This window comes from Dermacentor albipictus, chromosome 5, assembly GCF_038994185.2.
Source record: "Dermacentor albipictus isolate Rhodes 1998 colony chromosome 5, USDA_Dalb.pri_finalv2, whole genome shotgun sequence".
Classification (NCBI taxonomy): domain Eukaryota; kingdom Metazoa; phylum Arthropoda; class Arachnida; order Ixodida; family Ixodidae; genus Dermacentor; species Dermacentor albipictus.
This window is the reverse complement of record NC_091825.1, coordinates 96,050,711-96,073,813: the sequence shown is the minus strand read 5'-3', so window position 1 is coordinate 96,073,813 and position 23,103 is coordinate 96,050,711. Positions and strand designations below refer to the sequence as shown.

The 23,103-nt window shown below is 50.6% G+C and overlaps 4 protein-coding genes, 1 long non-coding RNA gene and 1 pseudogene across 7 annotated transcripts in view; 4 read left to right on the top strand and 2 right to left on the bottom strand.

The window, feature by feature from the left end:
• LOC135918629 (presenilin-1-like) overlaps window positions 1-14,238 on the bottom strand; it is a 28,927-nt gene extending 14,689 nt beyond the window's left edge. The window contains exon 1 of the mRNA XM_065452251.1: window positions 14,104-14,238. The gene's annotated coding sequence lies outside the window, so the exon portion shown is untranslated. The remainder of the gene's footprint in view (window positions 1-14,103) is intronic.
• The window catches only part of LOC135918631 (uncharacterized), an 84,393-nt gene that overhangs the window by 31,186 nt on the left and 30,104 nt on the right, over window positions 1-23,103 (top strand). Inside the window, exon 1 of one of the 3 annotated variants that reach the window (XM_065452260.1) lies at window positions 1,280-1,421. The exons of the other annotated variants lie outside the window; for them this stretch is intronic. The gene's annotated coding sequence lies outside the window, so the exon portion shown is untranslated. Of the gene's footprint in view, window positions 1-1,279; window positions 1,422-23,103 lie in introns of those variants that run through there. 3 annotated transcript variants of the gene reach the window in all.
• LOC135918633 (uncharacterized) overlaps window positions 1-23,103 on the top strand; it is a 50,379-nt gene that overhangs the window by 5,117 nt on the left and 22,159 nt on the right. The gene's annotated exons all lie outside the window — the stretch shown is intronic.
• On the top strand, window positions 3,090-9,257 carry LOC135918634 (uncharacterized). The gene is made up of 2 exons (XR_010569711.1): window positions 3,090-3,413; window positions 8,776-9,257. It is a non-coding gene; the product is annotated as an uncharacterized lncRNA (long non-coding RNA).
• LOC135918648 (U2 spliceosomal RNA) lies at window positions 6,354-6,533 on the bottom strand (annotated as a pseudogene).
• LOC135918627 (streptococcal hemagglutinin-like) lies at window positions 12,316-18,274 on the top strand. Its single transcript, XM_065452248.2, has 2 exons — window positions 12,316-13,022; window positions 14,001-18,274. The coding sequence occupies exons 1-2, from the start codon at window positions 12,326-12,328 to the stop codon at window positions 17,546-17,548; spliced, it is 4,245 nt and encodes a 1,414-aa protein (XP_065308320.1). The 5' UTR covers window positions 12,316-12,325; the 3' UTR covers window positions 17,549-18,274.

Sequence of the window (23,103 nt, the reverse complement as noted above, 5' to 3'; positions counted from 1 at the left end):
ATCTTCGGAAAACTCGCACTGAGACGCTCGCCCGAGTCCGCTGCCCGACTAATGTCATGACGGTTTGGTCTATGAACTTGTCGATGCTATAGATACTGGCAAGTTCTCTGGAGTGGAAAGGAAGCGGTAAGAAGCACATTAAAAAAAGGCATGGCATACGGTCATGTTTGTGTTATAAAATAATGCACTAGATCACAAGAATAAGCAGCGGGAAACCGCACGCTAAGAACATCGATAATGCTAATGCGGTAACCCGAGAGCTCGCTAACGGGGCGCCATTGTAACAGCTGTCAAACCCAGACGATGCACCGACAGCGCCACTGAACCACGTTGAAACTCTACAACATTACACAGACAGCAGGAGGTGATGATGATAACGAAAAACTTTGTTTATCCCTCTTTAAAGGGAAGGGGCCAAGCAGGAGACACCCCCCCCCCCCCCATCCCCCCATAATTCCCTTAACCGAGAAGATGCTCTCGCGTGGCGGCAGCTTCAAACTAATTAATTCCCCTGTCTCTTTTATCTTCACCTCTGCACCCCACACAATATCTCTCATGTGGTCCCTACTGTGGAGCGAAGTCCACCGTATCATTGCACCTGGGAGTGCCCACAGCTTCCGGGTTACTACGCAATTCCTTCACCTTCACCATCCTCCCTGGTGAAGCATGATTGCACCAGGGAGATATAGAGGTAGAGATAGAGATAGGTAGAGACCAGGTAGAGATAGCTGCGCTGACCAGCTTGGACCTGCCAGAGCAGCGACGGCTGATACGGCGTGCACGTGGAGTGGCGTGAACCAATGGGGCTCTGAACTAAGGGCTCCACCCTACGAGGAAGTCAGCCCATCTCAGAAATAAATGGTTTCTCTCTCTCTATCTCCACACTCGGCTGCTTCTGATGCCTACTTCACTTTTCTGCAGCCACCTACTTCAATTTTATATTGCGCATTTCTTCCCGTCTTGCCTCTTTTTATGCTTGCCTGATCGCCCACATACCCAGTGGCACATGACCATTCCGAGGAATTGGCCAAAAATGTTCACATACCTTGTGTGGCCCAACTTGACCACTCGCCGATTCAGCAGCAGCCAGCAACTTCAAAGTGGAAGGCAGTGGCAAAGAAAGCTTCACTTAAAAGCCTTCTGGATTCAAACCTTTATTTCTTAGTTCCAATTTTGAAAACAGTTCCAGTTCAATATAGTCCCAGTTCAACATAGGTCGTTATTGTAGGCGAGTTCTAATCCTGGAAGCTGAAGAAGAAGAAGAAGAAGCAGCAGAAGGACGCGCAACCTGTCTCCACCGGCCACTGCTTTTGAGATCCCAGTTTTGGTGAAATTTACAGGCTCTAACCATTCATCACGCTTGGCAAGGCTAGACGCTATGGCCACGCCTAGCAATGGAGCGACAGCAGAACCAGTGGAAGGTAGGAGGAATCATGCTACTCAAACGCAGAGATAGCTTTTTGAGATATTCGGGACCTGAACAGACGTATAGATGAGTGGGTGAGTGAGAGAATGTGCAGAAAACTACAGTAATGAGGAATACTTGTTAGGTAAGCGAAGATTAGGAACATTATCTACGAAGCCTTAGAAGGAGTGAAGGAGAACGTTCACTTAGGCCAACTGTATACATAGCGAACGGTATATTCGCGAGAAACGAAAACAAAAGTTGCGAATAGCGCATTTCACCGAAACTCCCAAGTCATGACTTACCCTCAGCGTAACTTATTGTAATGCCGAAAATCGAAAGCTAGAAAAACGGGCGTGAAAGGAGCTAAGGACTTCGCCCAGAGTCATACAAGCGATAATGAAAGGAAGCGATGACAAAAGTGATAGGAGCGAGTTCCTCACCTTCACTAGAACGCGAAAATATTCCATAGAGGGGTGAGAGGGCTCGAACGCCTGTAGATGGCATTCTAGTTAAGGAGGGTGATGAAGTATTTGAAACAAACAGTCCATTAGGATAGCAAATTTGGTGCGAAGGAAAAGAAAATGCTATCTATGGCTGCTTATCGAGAAGTAGATAGCGCGAAGAAATTGAGAAATTCATGCGTCTACCTAGCACTTACGGACAAATGGTGCAATAACCACTCAACACAAGAGAAGGCACGCACACAAAACCGTAGCGTTCTGTGTAACTATATGTGTTATCTTTTATGTCGCGTGGCTATCGCGTGATCTGTCGGCAAGTACGCGATACCAACGCACCCAATCTTCAACATTGCCACGCCTAGTGCTTATTCAGCTTACCCGCCGCGGTTGCTCAGTGGCTATGGTGTCAGGCTGCTGAGCACGAGGTCGCGGGATCAAATCCCGGCCACGGCGGCCGCATTTCGATGGGGGCGATATGCGAAAACACCCGTGTACTTACATTTAGGTGCAGGTTAAAGAACCCCAGGTGGTCGAAATTTCCTGAGTCCTCCACTACGGCGTGCCTCGTAATCAGAAAGTGGTTTTGGCACGTAAAACCCCATAATTATTTTTTATTCAGCTTAATCGTCATGTCGCAATTGCTTTGGTTCATTTTAAACTCAGCCGACAAACCTTCCACGCATCGCCTATATTAATGCCGGTGTGTTTCATGAAACTTGCTGTCAAAACTGAAACCACGGTTCTGATCCTGCTGCGGGTCGACTCCTTAGCAATGAATGCTGCAGTATACTGCAGCCTTGAGCCCCTTCGAGGCCCCACAACTTTTCAAATGAAGTAAATAGCAGCTGTGACATACATCTATGTGTGCTTTTCTCTAAATTTCTATCTCTGTGATGCACTAATTACGTTCACACAAGCGCACGTGATCACTCTTTCTGTGACTCGCTTGCCGCGAATGAAGCAATCGGCGCTGCGCGACTGGTGCAGCCAGCAATCGGACAGGATGGCACCACCCTGTCATGTGACGTCGACCTAGTCGTCTGTGTCTACCTCGCCCTCCTCCTCTCTTTGACCACCGCGCTCCTCCTCCTCTTTCACCTATTTAAAATATTTCCCTACGCCCACAAATTGTCTAAAGCTATCTGATCCCGGCTGTTTTCTATGATTACCCAAACGCCCAGAACTCGTGAAGGAGCCGTATTACGCAATTGCACTAAAGGCGCAGTTGACTTACCTATAGGGTGTACGCTTTCTGAGCCCTTTGCGGTATGCAACGTCAATCTCTCATTCCTCGCAGCCAGCGCGCCCTATACGGGCGCGCTGGCGGCCTCGCTGGCGGCCTCGCCTCCATGTCCGTTCCAGAACCCCGCAGTGCCAACTGCCGCACTGCCGGTGAAGGCTGCCATCGGCACAGCCACGACGGCGGCTTCGACCGCAGCGCACGCTGCTGCCTCAGCCGCCGCAACTCTCGGGTCTTTGGCGATGCTCCAATGTAACTCCCCAGGCGGTCGCCAAGGCACGTCCCACGCAGGAGGCGATCAAAGGTTAGGAGGTGGCGGAGACATTGTTCACGGAGGGCTTTTGACATAGCGCGTCACAGTGACTTTAACCTGAGACAGCGACGCGATCGTAGCATCGCGACTTCCCTGGCGCCAAGCGCCAGATCATAAAACCAGCAGCAAGTGCACCTCAAAGGAAACGCGTGCATACGCCAGCTAAACGACTTGTACTAGTCCTTGTGTCCGTCCTTGTCCTTCGACATCGATGTATACTCACCTTCGCCTTGCTCAGGCGCTTCCTTGCTGCGAAACTCCTCGTGGCAAGGGAAGCGTGGACGGCCCTCCCTGACCGCAGGAGCCACCCGGGAGGGCGAGGTCCCACTAGGACTAGTCCTAAAGACAAGGCCTTAGGCTGCGTTTTCGTAGACTGCGCCATTGTAAAGAAACAGAGTGCTGACCGTACGCCAGATTGCCTATTTCTCTCGGCTGCTTCTTCCCTGCTCTCGCATGCAATCCGTACGCCGAAGCCCAAGTGTGTTCTTCGGTGTTCGGTGAGAGCCGAAGACACAACCTCCGCACCTCGCGTGTCTTGCACTACCAATTGTGCTGCAGCGACGGCTACCGATCCGTCTACTAACTTGGGTATTTATGTTTTACTAGATCTAGCCCTGGGAGCGTTAGCCAGCGCCACTCAAAGCCATGGCGTGCGAATGTGGAACATCCCTTTTTTGCCCGATGGCGTCACGTAACAGCTGAACATAGGAGAGCTGTCACGTGGCTAAAAAGCCCTCGTATGCTACCTAATGAAATCAAGGATGCTGACAGATTCAAGACCCCCGCTATGAATGAAGGAGGGAAGAAGGGAAACCAAAGGGCTCGACTTTTGTTAATCATGTCCATAGAAAACCAACAATGAAGCCAAGGAAGGCGTCGGGTATATTAGCTGTAGTTAAGTGGAAAGTTAGAAAATATTGAGTTTTTGGCCCCAACGTACCGCCGACAAATTATCTTTCTTCCAGTTTCATTTCCCTTTTCTTTATTATTTTGTACATTTCCATTTCATCAACAGATAGTTTCCCCGATGCGAAAACACCCACACGCCATATATATATATATTTATATATATATATATATATATATATATATATATATATATATATATATATATATATGTATATATATATTATGCGAAGCATATTACGAGGGCTCAACCCAGCTCCTCAGGCGCGGCGGTGACCATGAAATCACGTGACACCGTGACGTCACGACAGAGGAGAAGTGGCTTTGGCTCAACTCTTGCAAGACGGGCTGGGTGGGAATCGAACCAGGGTCTCCGGAGTGTGGGACGGAGACGCTACCACTGAGCCACGAGTACAACGCTTCAAAGCGGTACAAAAGCGCCTCTAGTGAATGCGGTGTTGCCTTAGAAACGCGCTGTTTCTAAGGCGTGCGTCTCTTGCTCAGGCGCACATTTCGTTGCCGCGCCGAACGCTGCTTTGCTCGACGCTCACCGCGTCCAATGCGGGGCGCGTAGTCGCTGCCCTGTAGCCCATTGTCTTACACCCCTTGGCGGGTCGACGGGAACGCTGTCGCGTTCCACTCTTGAAGGCGAAGAAGTAATGCATGAGTTGTTTCTTCGTCTAGCCGAACCAAATATAGCCAAGCAACAGCAGTTCACCAGGCTAAACAGTGGTTCAACAACTAAAATAAAGGCTAGTATGCTTCGCATCCTGGGCTTAACCTTACCTAAGCCACAGCCATTTTATATATATATATATATATATATATATATATATATATATATATATATATATATATATATATATATATATATATATATGTATATAAACGAGAAGCAAGGGGGATAACCGAGGGGCCCGATTTTTATTAGTCATACCATGAGAAGCCAACAAACACTGACACCAAGGACCACATAGGGGAAATTACTTGTGCCTCATAAATGGAATGACGAAACGATAAATTCATGAAAATTAAAGCGGATGAAAAAACAACTCTCCGCAGGTTGGAACCGAACCCACAACCTTCGCATTTCCCACTTCGCAGTCCCAGGGTTTACTAGTACACATAAGTACCCAAGAAAGTGGATGGGGAAACAGCGCCGCAGTAGCTCAATTGGTAGAGCATCGCACCCGCCATGTAAGAAATCAGCTTTACTAAGACATTTCCCCGCTTTTCCCGAAGGCGTTACGGCAGACAGATACAAGCTTGAAAAATATTCATCCTCGTGCACACAGTTGAAGTCTGTAGCGTCGTGCAATGTTTGCTTATCGCTTTGGTACAGCGCCTCTTTACAGCTATTTATGTAGGTTAATGTTACTATTTATTTATTTATTTAAAGAATACTTCCGAAGACCAATCACGGGGCCATTCTAACAAGAATTTTCTAACAGCAATCTTCGAGTTGTCGATAAATTCGACTTCGCCCTGCCATCTGCTTGCCGCATGCTTAGCTCAGACGGTAGAGCGGCTGCCCCGGAAAGGCAGTGGTGCCGGGTTCGAGTCCCGGACCAGGATTAATTTTTCTTCGACTGCGAGCCTTTTCTTTCAAGGAACCCGAATGAGTTTCCTTTATAGCAATCGCTACGAACGGGTGGATGTCTGATTTTCTCTATATTATCAATTTTAAATGTGGAAGTAGTCAAGATACATGGTTCAGCAACTATACAAGGATATACAGGGTGTTTCACGTAGCTTGACCCAAGGATTTAAACAAGAATGATTAGCCGCAGCTGAATGAAACCAATTGCATATAGTTCACTTGCCATCATGTGGAGCTCCTCAGAGTATTTTTACAGCGAAGCTGTCTATGGCTAGGATCTGGAAAATGATGTGTCCGATATGTTTACAAAAACAAACAATCATGTGGGCCGATCCTCGTGATAGTGGAGAAAGGATCCAAGCTCAATGGCACATACCTCTGTGCGCTCGGGGACCTGTAACGCGCCCTTGAAATACCCGTGTCCCCATACAGGGGCCAATCCCGAGGTAATGCAACAACGGGCCGACCCGTGGCGGAGGCGACGCAGGTTTTAAGCACTCCGCCAACTTGCAAAAAAATAAGTTTAATATCTTCAGTCGAAATACAGCCGCATCTGATGTTAAGCTGATGAAAATAGATAGTACACTTTGACTCGCGTCGGCCATGTCTACGTTCGCACCGCCCTTACTTTGTCAGCGTTCCAAGCGCTTGCGTATCTCCTTTCCTTTCCTTCCGCTCTCCCGTGGTGGCGCTCCCGTAAGCATGCTGCCCGCGAGGCGGAAAGAAATGCGAACCGTCCATGTGGCCCCGATCCCGCAAACTTTGAACGTTTCACCGGATGTTACGGTTGGCGTCTGGCACCACGCGCAGAAAGGAATTTCACCCGACCTTCTCTCACCATGCCTCGTCGAAATGAGGCATGACTTCTCCTGCTATGGTTGGCGTCCCGCACCTCGTGCAGGAAGGACTTTCTCTCACCCGACCTTCTTCGTCAAAAAGAAGCGTGACTTCCTAATTCACCATGACCATTTCGAGTGTCTGCCGGTCTGGCGGAAGCCCCGCAGTGTTTACAGGCCACTTTTGTGTGTGTGTGTGTACCACTTTAGAGGGACGCTTTCCTCGAATGGTCAAACTCTACAGGAGAACTTCCACGAACAAGCAACGCGCAAAAGAAATGGACAAGCGTCTAAAATTCCAGGAGGCACGGTACCACCAGAGGCGTGGTATAACCGGAGGCGGGGCCCTCTTTCCGCCAATCCTACTCTGTGCCGGTCACGTGACGTCGATGGAAGCAAGGAATCGTGGGAGGGATTCCCACGATTGTAGAGAGCCTATTTAAGGGGACCCGAAATGTACTTTTAATCACTTCATGCTCTTCTCATCTTCTTTCACCAGCCTTTGAATTAACCGTGCAAGTTTCGCACTAGAAATCGTCTCGCCCTTGCTTGGTCGCCGTGATCTACGAGATGCCTGCAGCCCGCCGACAACGCCACGCTACCCCATTAGTAACGTCGGTCGAGCTTCGATATGCAGGCGTCGCTACAACTCGGCAGCAGTACGATACACTACCCTGGAGTACGCAACCCTGAGCAATGGCCAGGTTTAAGAGGGAGTTTGTAGGGAACCATTTTTTTTTGGCCTGTGTTGCGTGTGACCGCTTGCGGTTTTCGAGTTACCTCACAACAGTCACAGCACTGAGGGACGTCGACCAATGCACGATCGCCTTGGCTACGGATAAGCAGTGTGTGCCCTTGGAGTGCGGTGAGGTGCGTGTCGGTTCTACGTGTTCGGATTCGCTAGTAAAAGGTGTCATGCCGCGTTTTGCAACAGTATAATGGTAGGCTTGTAATGGCGCCTGACACCAGCAAAAGATGCCGAGAGCGAGTGGGGCTGTGCTAATCCAGCTACAGCCAAATTAGGAAGACCCATTAAGTTTCAACAAAAGACACTCCCTCACCATAACAGGAATTGGCCTCCCTGGTGCAGGATTCGGCCACTCCCTCCCAAATGACTCGTTCGATCTACCAATGGCATTCAGTCCCCAGCAGCTGCGGAGCACATGACCATGGCAGCGGTCAGACCTGTAACGCAGCAGAGGGTGTAAGAATATCAGGACCCGCGGACAAGCCGAGAACGGGAAATTATCAAAATTATCATTGAAAAGGGAGGTGTACAATCATTGTATTTTACCGATGCTGACATGTGGGGCAGAAACTTGTAGACTGACAAAGAACCTTGAGAACAAGTTAAGGATCGCGCAAAGAGCGACGGAACGAAGAATGCTAGGACAACGTTATATGAGACAGAAAGAGAGCAGTTTGTATTAGAGAGCAAACAGCTATAGCCGATATTATAATTGACATTAAGATTGAAAAAATGGAACGGGGCAGGTCATATAATGCGTAGGCTGGATAACCGGTGCACCGTTAGGGTTGCAGAATGGGTGCCAAGAGAAGGAAAGCGCAGCCGAGGACGGCAGAAGACTAGGTGGAGCGAGAAAATTAGGAAATTCGTGGCCGCTAGTTGGAATCAGTTGGCGCAGGAACGGAGTAATTGCAGATCACAGGGAAAGGCTTTCGTCCTGCAGTGGACGAAGGATGATGACGATGATGATGATGATAATTATTTATAATTTTTCGTTCCTTTATTTTCATTTATTAAGCACAAGTAGTTTCCCCTATGTTGTCCTTGGTGCCAGTGTTTGTTGGCTTCTCATGATATGACTATATTTATTTATTTATGTGTGTGTGTGTTCTTCTTAGCTCTCTCCCGTACAGTTATTTCCCATCTTTGACAATGCTAACGCATTGAAACGCTTCAGGTGGTTACGCCTGAACACGTATCAGTCCCGGCATTCATTTCGTCATTACGGACGCACCTTCACGTAGCCGTCGTCAATGCACGCAGGCAGGCAGAGCCCGATCCGCCCGCCGCGAGAAGCGCAAGCGGAGAGCGCTGCGCGCCCTCGGAGACCCCATGGAGAGCGCGTGCGTGGCACTTCTCGTCCTCTGCGCGCTGCTCGTCATCGGCGTGCTGGCATACCTGCTGCGGTTCGCACAGGCCGACGCCGCCGGGGTGGGCGGTGCCCGCAAGCGCTTGCCGGCCAGACCCAACATCACCGCCGATGCCGACACGACGACCGGGGCGGCGCTGATCGTCCTGCCTGCGCTAGGTGGCGCCACTGACAGCGCCAGAGGTGGCGCCCGAAACAACGCAGCGGGAGACGGCAGTGCCGAAGGTGCCTCGACACTCAGCTGACGAGTCACCACTTGGAAGACGCCACCACCAAATGGAGATTTGTTCTGGCGACAAGTCGACGCTTTATTTGTCGCTTTGTATATGCTGTCTGTCACTGCATTTTGATCGTTATTAAAAGAAACACGCATTTACTTATTGGCCTCGTACGTGGACAGTAACGTCCTCGCAGTAATCGACGGTCCTCGCAGGTGAGCGTAAATTTTTAAGGCGAAGCTTTCTTTCACTGCCTCCCGGAACACTTTCCACCAGAGCCATCCACAAGGACCCGTCAAAAAAGTTTGGCTACGCACTAGGGGTTATAGCAAACGATTTATGGAGCGTTCTACCGAAGAAAAAAAAGAAATGAAAGGGGTAGTGTAGCCGCGCTAAGGAACAGCGCGAAGCATCGCGCGGTGAGTGGAGGCGCGCTGCCCTGACCAGGGTAGCCCGCCTCTTTCCAGTTCCCTCGCATGCCCGCAAGCGAAATTTCTATCCTGCACGTCTCTTACATCGGGGACGGGTGCCCATCACCTCCTCCTATTTCGTCGGGATTCCCGTCTCCGCGACTCTCACATCATGCCTTTTCTATCTCTCCTTCCCCCAGTGCAGGGTAGCAAACCGGACGTGCTTCTAGTTGACCTCCCTGCCTTCCCGGTCTCTCTCTCTCTCTCTCTCTCTCTCTCTCTCTCTCTCTCTCTCTCTCTCTCTCTCTCTGTCGCTGTTGCAGTGCCATAATACACTCTATAAGTGATGCAGTGCAGTTCCCATGGCGGTGCTGCGCGCTCAACGTTTCACGGGGACCTCCTTGTTGACACCTCTACTCCAGCAGCTATTGGTCCGCCGTCGGTGGCATAACGTGTGACGTGGAAGAGCCATTGCACGTGACGTTGCTCGCCCATCGCCGCAATGTCTATGGAGGAGAAGGACGGCGTCGACACTTTGCGTTTCTGCAGTTTTTAATACCTTGCAGCACAGTCGCTGCGTAATTTGCGCACCATCATTAACCGTTTTCAATGCTCAAGCCTGATGCGGGGCCTTCTAACGTGCAACCAACGCACCATACAAAATTGTTTTTATTCATGTATTTGTTTTTAATTTATAGCCCACATCCCTACGCAGCCGTGAGCTAAACTCGACCCCACGACTGAATGCTTAACAAAACGAATGTCACTGCCTCTGAGCACCCGTGACGGTTGCGTCTAAGGACCGACAGCTTTGAATCGGATGGTTTCCCTCTTGCGATGTTCGGTCATCTGGAAAGCTGGAGGCTGCAGCGCCTAGCGGACCAACAGCCGCAAGTGAGAGGCAAGAATTGTTCCCTTAGCAGATTCGCTGACTTCGGCTTCAAGTCAGTGCAGATGCCGTATAGAAACGCCCGAATTACCCGTGTACGGTGTGACACTTCACCACCACCTTGTCGCATCTCCTACGGCGCAACTGGTGCTATTGTGGAGCGTCATTCTCGCCGCGTTGACTATACTGCTGATTACGCTGCTGATTTGCGCAATTTCTAGAGGTCACCGATTTCTTTTTTCTTCAATATTTACTAGTTTAGAAAAAGAAAGAAGTATAAGTGAGCTCTCAAGTGCTAATAAATTTGGTGATCTCTAGGACAGGTGACAGTCGAAAGCGTCAGAACATCAGGATACCTCTTCCCGGGAAATTGCCTGAGCATTACCGATAGGACATCCTCACGCTACAGTCACTGGCTGATGCTCTTCGCATGTTTTTTTTATATATATACTAAGCTACAGACACCGTCAGCTCGAAGCGCCTTACAAATAGAGGAGGCCTTGCGTTCAGTCCCTGCAAGGTTTCAGTAAGCCGGCTGTTTCGTTAACAGGATCGCCGGTGGTCATCATTTCGAAGTGCCCCAATGTTCCAGTCGAATGAAAGGAAAAAATAACCTCCACCCGTCTTGTAACCCGAAGCTATGGTATACAGAGTTAACCCATACCAGTTTCTTCGGAAAGAAATCTTCGTAACTGAAGGATAATTAGTCCTGACTCAGGTTTTTTTTTTCCAACTGCAATGCTTTTTTATAAAAAAAAACCGCATTGGATTTTTTTTGAAGCTTCCGTGCTGGAAGACGGATGGATGCCAATTTTTTTTCCTTTCGTGAATGATCCTACCCCTTGCGGGTTTTCGCAGAAATGATTTGCCATTCAAGCGAAATGTTAGAGGTTTCGTGCAAGTCTCATGTTTCATGCATCCATACGTAATTTTATAAGTTTTCACAAATTGTATGAGATTTCAACCTGACCTATAATGATCCAGCATACGACCTGGCTTCGAAACATGACAATCCTTCAAAGTGCGGCGAACACATCCACACGGACCCCGCCGCTTCATAATGAGAACGATTATGTGAAGTTAAGAAACTAAGAGTGAAATGCTGCAGTTCCTGACGTCTACAGACCTTAGTGACCAAGTGTAGTTCCAGTATGCAGCTCCGGGTGTAGATGTAGAGCCTAGAAGTTAATAGCACATACACCCACTCTGAAGGATTAGCCAAGGACCTGGTAGTTCAATATAACATATGCAAGAAATGTAAAATAATTCAAATGAAAAGGTAGACTAGAATTAAGAGTTAGATGAAGCGGCACCCTATGCCTTCGTTCTTCTTTCTTTTTCTTTCATAGACCCCTTCCCCCTGCGTAGGGTAGCAAACCGGACGCACCCCCTGGCTGACCTCAGTACCTTTTCTTCCTCTCTTTCGACAAAGGCACCTTGAGACAGCTACGCTCGCAGCGCTCTCTGTTACACTGTTCACTATTCGTCTTGATGCCAGAGTCTCTCGTTTGTTTTTGCCCGGAGTTCGGAAATTCAGAGGTAAGCTTTAGTAAATCTAGTAGCGCAGACGATCTGTACGCTATACGAAGCGTGACAATTTTTGCAATTGCCCGCAGGTGGGGTCTAAAATCGAGGCCCTAAAACCACGAAGTGGGCGCGCGCATGAGGCGAGAAGTCGGAAAAGAAGAAACGGAAGAAGAATCTGGGGCGCCCGAATGTCGCACCGTGGCGTCTGTTCTCCGAGTCGCGCTAGTGCTCACGTCTCATCGTTAAGCCTACAACGACACCATCGCGCCTGTTTCGTCTCGGCGGCACTTCGTCACCGGCGTAAAAAAACTGCACTGGAGGCCGCACTTCCGCACTTCTGCCTGCAACGCTGGCGGAGATGGAGCGACATACGCACGCTCAGCCCCCACCTCGGAACACGATGCGAGTGACCATCAAGACGCCGCCGGGCAACAAACGAGCTCCCAGCAAGGAGGCCAAGAAGCAGCAGCTGCGGCCGCTGTCTCGCGGGGCTTCGTCAAGGGCAAGGGGCGTGGCACTGAACAAGCTGCCTCTCCGAGACCGTTTCCTTCTCTCCTTTTCCATTCCCCTCATCCTCGTTTCGTTCAGCCTGCTGACGTTCATCGCCGGCCACGTCATAGCGAGGATGGTGGGGCGCGCCAAGGCACGGAAAGCCGAGAAGATAACCGCGGACGTGGGCGTGCTCAACGCTTCACGCGAATCAACGGCCACGTCCGAAGCGGCGATCTCGATAGCGACCGGAGCGGCGTCTTTAGACGCGGCAGTGCCGCCCAACGCGTCTCAACTGGTGGTCGGAAGCGGCACTATTCCTACACTGATCGACATCCGTACCCGTAAAGGCTATCCGCTCGAAGGTGGTTGGCGCTTTATTACCATTGCGCCGAAGACGCAAGACAACGGCCCTGCACTACCGTTCGACGATGTGGGTGCGTCGAGTACCATCCGAAGTGCTGCTGGCATGACGGGCGAAGTTACGCCCGCCGAATTAGCGATAATTATCGAGTACCATGACCGCGGCAAGGCACTCGACAAGAACACCGCTACGAGCACCACAGCTCGTGTCATGGAATCCGAACGGAGAGCCTACATTAGCAAAGGTATCCGGAGCTGACGGCACAATTTCTAAACTATTGTACTATACTGAGGAAAAGGTGTAAAGATCATTATGCATAAAGCTCTATTCACCTTTACTTTATATTATTCATTTGTACTGTCTGGAGAAGACTTCTGTTCCCAACATTAAACATTGCACATACTGCAGAAAGAGATGGTTTAAGCGGTCTTGAGTGCCTTGTAGACCGCCATTAACAGTCGCTTTTCAGTAAATTAGTTAGGTTGCCAATCCCCGACTTTACGGCAGGCACACAATGAACAAATTAGAAATTAAAGGGAAAGAAATGGCATGTTCCAGAGTTTACCTTGCTTAAAGCGCGACAGGAACACATGTGGTATTTGCCTTTGTGCAGATTCAGGACATTCCGTGACGTCAACGTTAGGTGATACGATGCGTTTCCAGTTACCACATCTGCAGAGCGGCATGACAGTCCATTTGGTCCCAATATTATACTTCCATTTATTTTCGTACATTCCACTCATTTTTCAAATTTTGGGGGGGGGGGGTCTTCTTTTTCATTTATGCCCGTGCGCACGTTTGAACCAACTGTTTGCCCACTAGTGCTTATTATTTTTTGTCTACATTGTAGCAATGTTGTCACGGCTAATTTGCACCTGTTCAATACCTATTGCATTGTGAAATCGCTGTTGTAAATGCAGTCTACACGTATTCGTGCAGAAGATTGTGTCGATGTTGCAAAAGCCAGTTACTCGCGTTGGTTTCTACTAACCATACATCAAGGTAGAACCGCGCCTATATCACGATTTGTCCTCCTGCGTATTATTTTTCTACTCTTTTGCACGTGTACACTGTTACGCCTCTTACACTGGTTCATTGCTTCCTTCAACGCTCATTCTAAATTCTTTTCTTGTCGTCAGTCATCCACATCATTGCCTCGATATTTGCTAAAGCTCGCAAACGAGCGTCACTTAGCGTCGAAAACCTAATGCCCCTGCTGCAGGTCCTGAAAGAACGGATATGGTATGGACAGCTACGGGAGCCGTCTACACCGCTGCCGAAACAAAGCCGACAAATGTCACCAGAGCTGGGGACACCGCACTCACCGCTTCTGCTGAGACAAGAGCGCCTGCTGGCAGATCTGACACACCACCTGGAGATGTCCGCGGTGCTCCCGGGTCTGGAGATGCTGGAGGATTCGTCGCAGACATCGTCGATCCCTACCACAACAAGGACGAAGGCATCACCGACACCAAAACCGGTGACGAGACCGAAAGCAGCGATCTGTCTCTGATTGGCCCCTCCCCTCCAGACTACACGACAGCAACTGCCCTTGCACCATCGTCCACCACCGTTTTGCGCGCAGCTGATCTGCTCGACATTCCAGCGATCGACGACGGTATCTCCGTCGCGACTGCAGTCACCGGCGTTTACCTAATCGAGAACACGAGTGCGTTTATCACAGCGATAGACCAGACCGACATCGTCGGTTCAGCGCCATTTCAGGGAGTCACTCGAGCAAAGACCGAGGGTGAAGCTGAGGGCAGAGGCACACCCGTAGGCAGGTCAGCGACGAGCACGCCGGCAGAGTGGATGGTGACACAGCAAACGTGGGTGTCAGCAATGTTAGGTACGCCATCGCTCTCGGGTACACGAGCTGAGGCAGCCGAACAACCGCGTGCAAGACCGATGCATGAGACAATCAGGTCGAGCCGTACGCGCGTGCCATTGGAAAAAGGCGCCCTCTTCGAGACGACCACGACAACGGAGACGCCTGGGAAAATGATAACACCGCAGTATATGCTCACAGGCAGGTACGGCGCGATACCGAAGGACGAAGAATTTCGCTGGGGCCTTTTCAACAGTACCGAACATGCAACACCCAGAGCCGCTTCCCGGACAGAAATATTTGTGTCCAACGAAAGAATCGGCAATGCGACCAGCCAAGCGAAGGCTGCATCTCTGAGCTCGAGTACGGGTCGAAACGCTGCTTCTGGTGACACGATGACGGCTATCGTAAAAGACGCAACTGATTCCAGTAATAGCGTCAAGCACGGAGGGACGAGCAGCCACGTTAATGAAATCGAAGAAACTGCTTCACGTCCGAATGACGCAACTCAGTTTCGTGGTATCGTAACAAACGACATTCCGACTGAAAAGTCTAAAAGCACTGGCGTCAGCAAAATCAGTGCTGTGACGAGCACCATCCCTATAGTTGCTACCACAGAAAACCAGACAGGAAAGCTAAATGGTCTTGACAAAGTGGATGCTTGGGTAGAAACGAAATGGAGTAACGAAACAACCGTTCACGGGGCCACAACGCCGTCTAAAAATTTTAAGAAAGAAGCAATCTCTTCTCGAATTTCTTCTGCTAGCGAAAGTTCGCTTGGGAAGACGTTTCATCAACAAGATACTGCAGGGAACACGACGAGCAGCCCTGTGCTAAATGAATACGGACGCACAAATGCCGGAATTTTATATACAAACGGAGACATACGTTCCGAGGGCACAAATGTGCCCGCCATGTTTATCAGTAGTCCAGGCATCAGTCGTGACGCATCCATGCAAACTACAGCCGCGGGTACAGACGTAACAAGAGTGCACATGGCAAGCATTCGCAAATCGGGCACTGCTTCCACGGTGAAAGCAAAGTCGGTGTTGCCGGGCTATTTCCGCACCGGCCCCGGCATCAATCCAGCGACAGTGGCTGCTGTTAGCGCACCCACTGACCCCAGCTTCACTGAAAGTGGGACTTCAAGAAACCGCCGCATGGCATTATCGATCACTGTCGTTTCCGTAAGCGCAAGAATTGCGAAAGAGATTAGTACACCGGAACCTAGTACGCATTTACGCAGCTTCATGGCGATGTCAGGTGTTCAAACTTCCGTGCCCCTGCCTGCCACAATCGATGCACTTAAGGATAGACAGCGCAGCCAAGCATTTACGATCATCACGTCACCTATCGCCAGCATCGAAAACAGAGAGACTAACCATCGAGAAGCCACAGTTTCTTCGGAAGCTCGCCACCCTATACACAGTGTCGGGAGGAACAATATAATTCCAGCAATGACCATCCAAACTGCTATGACCGGCAATAGAGGGACTACTACAACGAAGTCAACGACCGACACTGGAGAAACTGGTACGGGTATGTCCGCTCGAGTCTCTGCTTTCGATGAAAAGGCGTCACCCACTTGGCTGAATAAAAGCGGTGCTCACATTCCTGCGAACGCAACCAGTGCAACAATCGAGGCCACCGAGAACCGACCGACTGTAAGCACCGAAGAAACTTCTACCGTTACCAATATCGATACGAACGGCGTCCGCAAAGACGAAAAGGGAAACGTCATCAGGACACGAAGGACGGGAGAGAGCCAATTCATTGCAACTAACGAGGCTGCAAGTACTGGTACAGAGAGAAACAAAACTGCAGAAGCTAAGACTGCCAGTAACGGCGACGGGGGTGTCACGGCTTTAACGACAGCGATAAGCGCCGCCGGGATACCGACGCGAAATAGTGAAGAGAGCGCGGACAGTTTGACCACCACTCGCAGCTCCGTATTGAGCGACCCCAACACTGAAACGCCTACCAATCTTGCGACTCCAGGCGGATCTGCTGGCGCCAGCGAAATCAAAACTTTCCCTGCCTGGCGCATTAATGACGCTCTCAAGTTAAATGCGGGCAAGTCATTGACCACAGTGGGTCGTAAAACACCCGTTATTGGCGACACTAATGTAGCGGCTAGTGAGACGAAGGTAGAGGCTGCTTGGCGCATCCTAGCTGCTGTGACTCGCCTTTCGGTGCCCGTCATGACCAGCGCAGCCGCAGCCAATGGTGACGCTGTGCCGAGAAGCTCCGCACAAGATGCAGGCGCCGGGAGGAACGCGACCTTTCCCGCTATGATCATCCAAACTGCGATGACCGGCAATCGAGCGACTTCTACAACGAAGCCAGCAATAACCGCTCGTGGAAGTCGAGTGGTCAGCTCCGTCCCAATGTCTGTCTTCGATGAAAAGGCGCCACCCACTAGGCTGAATAACAGCGGTGTTCGGATTCCCGCGAATACGGCCGGTACACCGCCTTTCACAGCTGTCCTCGAAACACGCCGGTTTAGTCTACCTGAGGCAATGACTACTGACAAGAGAATTTTGCCTGCCTGGCCGATTCGATCCGCTGTAACGAGACATCCGACGCCCGCCATCGCAAAGTCATCCGCAGCCTCTCGTGGATCAAGCCCGGTTAGATCCGCTCGAGCTGCCGGTTACGGGGAGACCATGACCTCTCCTGCTATGCTCACTCCAGCTGCTGCGGTGAGTCATGCGGTGCCTATGCTAACAAAGCAAGCCACTGACATTCGCAAGGCGCCTATCTATAACATCGCTAATATATACGGTGTCGACAGGAACCCTATTCGCACCCGACCTGTCAAAAGCGCAACGACAGCGGGCGCTGGCGCTTCAGGCCCACCGATAGTCGCTGCCAGACGCAAAGATTCGAGTACCAGGCATACTGAAGCACGTGCTAGCGATATCAAGAACACAACAGTATGACACGTTCGTGATATTCGAATGCGCAATCCACGTCCAGTTTTTCGCAATTCAGCGGTAGACGGCGCGCCAACGTCCAAGCGGGGCAAAATGGCCTCTGCAGCCGCCAGGCTGCTTCAACGTGCTGCAACGACCCGCACAAAGCGAGCCACTACGAAGGGTCAAGCCTTTGCTGGTTTCGAAACTCCGCCGCCTCGCTTCTAAGTCAATACTGCAAGGCTGCCCTCGCGCAGTACTTGTTCGTTCGTACCATCTTCATAGCCTCCAGGCCAATAGGTTCAAAGACTCCAACTTGCTGATTTCTTTAGGGTGAGCTCTCTTTGGTGACAACTCTGCTTCTTAATCCAAGAAGCACCCTGTAGGTTTAACCAAGCCTAACAAAAACGAAAGTGTGTTGAAAATATACGCTAAGGCAACCAAGCATACCTGATGCGACCTTAGGCCAAGGAAGAAGCTCAAGTTTCTCGCCGTGACGTCCGTCGTAGCCAGGAGTGTCAGCCCCTTCCACTGCAGCCGTGTAAAATACTCTTACAGCGACACGTCATTCGATAGCGCGACCCAATTCGCCGCTCTCTTCGACGTCATATTCAAAACGCTAGTTGTAACACTTTAGTCAAGAAAACAAGCGCGTGGGAAGTTAACCTTTCCTTCTTATTTTGAATGCGAACTGGGCGCACTTCAAGGAAGCTGTGGTGCAATAAAATGTCTTAATTTTTTGTTTTAAATATATGCGATATGAGCTCGCCTATGTCAAACGCCCATAAATTGTGTCATCGGTCTCACTGCTACGTTATGCGTCAAGTTCATGCAATAAATAAATTCCGAACGTTTCGAAATTTATTGGTATTTTGAGAGAGAGAAGAAACTTTATTAATGAATGGCCGGCAGTTTCGTTGTCAGGTGGCGGCTCCAAGTCCATGGACTCGGGCGGCATCTTTGGCTTGCCGGACGGCCCAGAGCTGGTCTGCCAACTCTGAACTTTTGAGAGCCGCCTCCCAGCGGCGGCGACGCCGATGGAGAAGGTCCCCAGCGGGCCCCGCAGCTGAGGCGGCGTCGGGGAGAAGCGAGCTCGAGGCTTCCCGTATACTGTGGTAACGGCCGCGATTACGGACGCGTCGCGAACGGTTGTGATCCCATTACCGTGGTTGCTGGCACATTCCCAGAGCATATGTCGCAGCGTTGCTCGTTGTCCGCAAGCTTTACAGGCATCTGTTGGATATAAACCTGGGTAGAAGTGATGTAGGACTGCGAGGCTAGGGTAGCTGTGTGTCTGGAGCAAGCGTAAGGTTACGGCCTCATTCCTGTTTAACTTGTCGTGTGGTGGCGGGAATGTGCGTCTTTGGAGTCTGTAGTGTTGGGTGAGATCTCTGAACGTGGTCAGGCGATCGCCCTACGCCCATTGTGATTCTTGTTGCTGCATTTCTGTTGTAGTGTCCCGATCAGGCAGATCCGATGCCCCGCTCTCGGGGGCGGGGGCGGCGGCCACATAATCTGCGGCGGCTCGACGTGTGAGACCTCGAGCCGTGGCGTGGGCCGCCTCGTTGCCCGCGAGCGGGACATCGGTGTGTGCCGGGGTCCAGAGGAGGAAGACTGTAGAATTTTGGGGTTGCGAGGGCGATGAAGAGTCGCCGTCGTCACAAATTTGGAGTATGCGGACCGCTTCCCGCGAGACGCGACCGCGCCCGAAGCCGCGGATTGCCGCCTGCGAGTCGCTGATCACGATCGCAGCGCTAGGCACCGCGGCCAGTGCTAGGGCTATTGCGGCTTCTTCGGCCGCCTCCGTGTGTCCCGTGGTCACTGTAGCGCTCGCGAGGCACTTACGCGTGCGGTCTACAACCGCGATCGCGTGTGCGCTTTTCTCTCCTTCATATAGCGCAGCGTCTACGTACACCGCCTCGTTGCTGTTGCCGAACTTCTTCTGAAGGTCTCTTGCTCGTTTGTTGCGTCTCGCGGCGTGGTGCGTCGGGTGCATGTTTTTGGGAAGCGGCGGGATGATCAGGCGGTCGCGGACCGAGGCCTGAACCGCCATCTTTTCTCCATGCGGAGTGTGGTACGCGATGCCGAGTGCCTCGAGGATGCATCGACCTGTCTTCGAATTAGACAATCGTTCGTACTGCGCAATGTCGTGCGCCTCGATTAACTCGTCAAGTGAGTTGTGAAGCCCGAGCTCCAGAAACTTGTCGGTGCTCGCGTTGAGTGAAACGCCGACCGCCCTCTTAAAAGCCTTTCGTATCATGCATTCGACCTTGTTTTTTTTTTTCGCACCCTATCCACTTAAGGTAGGGGGCAACATACGTTATGCGGCTTATCGCGTACGCCTGCACGAGACGAATCACGCAGCCTTCACGCATACCATTGCGTCTATTCGTGATGCGACGCAAGAGTCGGATCGTGTCATCTACCGAACGACGAAGTCTTCGCACCGTCTCTACGTTATGGCCATTTGCCTGCAGGTGTAAACAGGGTATTCTAATTTTGTCTACGTGCGGTACGGGAGTACCATCTGCCAATATAATACGTATTTTGAAGTATTCCCGTTCTTCGTCGTTCAGGGTTTTACGACCACTCCTTGTGGGTTTGTAGATTAACAGTTCGGACTTGGTAGCCGAGCACTCGAGGCCCGTTCCACGCAAGTAGTTCTGGACCGCATCTACTCCTGCCTGTAGCGTTCGCTCGACGTGACCGTCACACCCTCCCCCGGGAACCCAGAGGGTGATGTCATCCGCGTGTAGACTACGATGCAATCCTTCTACTTCTGTTAATTTCTCGGGTAGACCGAGTGGAACTAAACTAAAGAGTAATGGTGATATGACGGATCCTTGCGGCGTGCCGGACGGACCCGTCTCAAATTCCGGCGATTCCTCGTCGCCAACGACGATGCATGCACGCCTGCACGCGAGGAAATCTCTAACGTAATTATACGTTCTTTGGCCAAGTCCTAACGTTCTAATTGTTTTTAAAATTGCTTCGTGTTTAACGTTATCGAAGGCCTTTTTAATATCTAGGCCGAGGATTGCCTTAGTGGAGCTGGTAGTGTCGTCTACGATCTGGTGTTTAAGCTGAAGCAATACGTCCTGTGAGGAGAGGTTGTGACGGAATCCTAGCATGGTGTGCGGGAACGCGTCACGATCTTCGAGAAAGTCGGTCACGCGGGTGAGAACTGCGTGTTCCATGACTTTGCCAACGCAAGACGTAAGCAAAATCGGTCTTAGATTATCGAGGGTAACTTGCTTGCCGGGTTTTGGAATCATGATAACGCGGGCCCGTTTCCACGCTTCGGGAAGGGAGCCCCCTCGCCAGCACTTGTTGACGTAGGTCACGAGGCGGGAGATCGACTCGTCGTCTAGGTTACGGAGAGTCTTGTTGGTAACCCGGTCCGGGCCGGGCGCCGATCGGGTGTTTAGTTCGAACAGGACTATCCGAATTTCTGCTTCGCTAAATTCCGCGTCCAATTTCTCGTTTGCGACGCCGTCGTATTCGGCATGTTGGATGCTTTGGGCCTTCTTATTTCTTATTTCTTATTTCTTCTTATTTTGAAATTTGAGGCATTTTTGTGGCACTTTATTGTATTGATAACTCTAGCCATGGAAGTATTCTCGTATTAGAAGTAATAGTTCTGCGGAATCCCGCAAGGTGGAGAGAAGTAATTAATAAAGGAAAAAAAATGAGACATCCGACAAATCGTAGCAATAGTTACAAAGGAAACCCATACGGGCTCCTCGAAAGATTCACGAAAATCTCACGATCACCCCAGAAACTACTGCACGGCCTACGGCTGCCGACGACGTGTCGTCTTCAACTGACAAAGGAACCGCATCGATGCATGAAAATTTCACGATCACCGCAGAAACCACTGCACAGCCTACGGTTGCCGACGACGTGTCGTCTTCAACTGACAAAGCAACCGCATTGATTCATGAAGATCTCACGATCACCGCAGAAACCACTGCACAGCCTTCGGTTGCCGACGACGTGTGGTCTTCAACTGACAAAGCAACCGCATTGATTCATGAAAATCTCACGATCACCGCAGAAACCACTGCACAGCCTACGGTTGCCGACGACGTGTCGTCTTCAACTGACAAAACAACCGCATTGATTCATGAAAATCTCACGATCACCGCAGAAACCACTGCACAGCCTTCGGTTGCCGACGACGTGCCGTCTTCAACTGACAAAGGCACCGCATCGATGCATGAAACTTTCACGATCACCGCAGAAACAACTGCACAGCTTACGGTTGCCGACGACATGTCGTCTTCAACAGACAAAGCAACCGCATTGATTCATGAAGATCTCACGATCACCGCAGAAACTACTGCACGGCCTACGGCTGCCGACGGCGTGTCGTCTTCAACTGACAAAGGCACCGCATCGATGCATGACACTTTCATGATCACCGCAGAAACAACTGCACAGCTTACGGTTGCCGACGAAGTGTCGTCTTTAACTGACAAAGCAACCGCATTGATTCATGAAGATCTCACCATCACCGCAGAAACTACTCCACAGACTACGCCTGCCGACGACGTGTCATCGAATGACACGCAACGTACGGATAATCACATCTAGTTAACAGAATATGCGAACGAAAGCATAGCGACCAGCGCTACGAGCAGTACGCCTGCAGACCGCACAGAGGAAGCGTTCGTCGTTACCGCCTTGGCCGATCTCGTCACGTTCACTGAGACCATGAACCAGTCGTATAACCTCGTCCAACACTTCAGCAAAATGAATTCGCAAGACATCACGGTGGAAACTCCCTCGTTAAGCAACGACTCCAGCAGCCTAATTATTTAATCGACCCAAGCCTCGACGCCTGGCACACGAGCAACGAATCGGAAGTACCAGATGACGAAACATTTTACCAATTGGCGTTGAACGAGCGAATGCACATGAAAGGAGTGCTCCTTTAAATACCATTATATCGCAGGCTATTATCGATATCTTTACCCATTCAGATTCTACGTCTATGAGTGATACTGTTCTCGGCTACACTACAAATAACGACGCTGACGCCGCCAATTTGGTGGGACCCACGCTTGATGTCTCTCGCGAGCCGGGAAGCCACAACAAAGTGCCTCTACCTTATACGAATCGTCTTGTTTCGTGGGACCAATCGTCAATGAAGAAGCCACGCATGTGGTAGCGACAACGCCAGCGGCACCCAAGGAAACGAAAGACACGACAAGGTATTTCCTTGAAAGAGTGACTTACATGCGAGAAGAGTAATGAGTTTCGAACAAAACGCAGCCGCCAAAAGATGCCGCCTGCATGCGAATCCCGTGCATGCTCCGACGCACGCGATTCATCTTTGTTGTTCCATACATCGAAAGATTCAAATCAAGATGAGACCCCTTTCAAAACGGTGCGGGTCGCAGTACAACGCCTCGCTTCTATAGTTTCAGCCAACATAATGCTGTACACTACTATTATTCCTCATTGAGCTCGGTTGAAGTCCTCGCTTCGTTTTATGCGCATTAAAACATCGTAAGTAGATACATAAGCGCAAGTTGTTCTGCAGAAAAACAAAACGTGGTTTGAGGCATTTGCTCTTT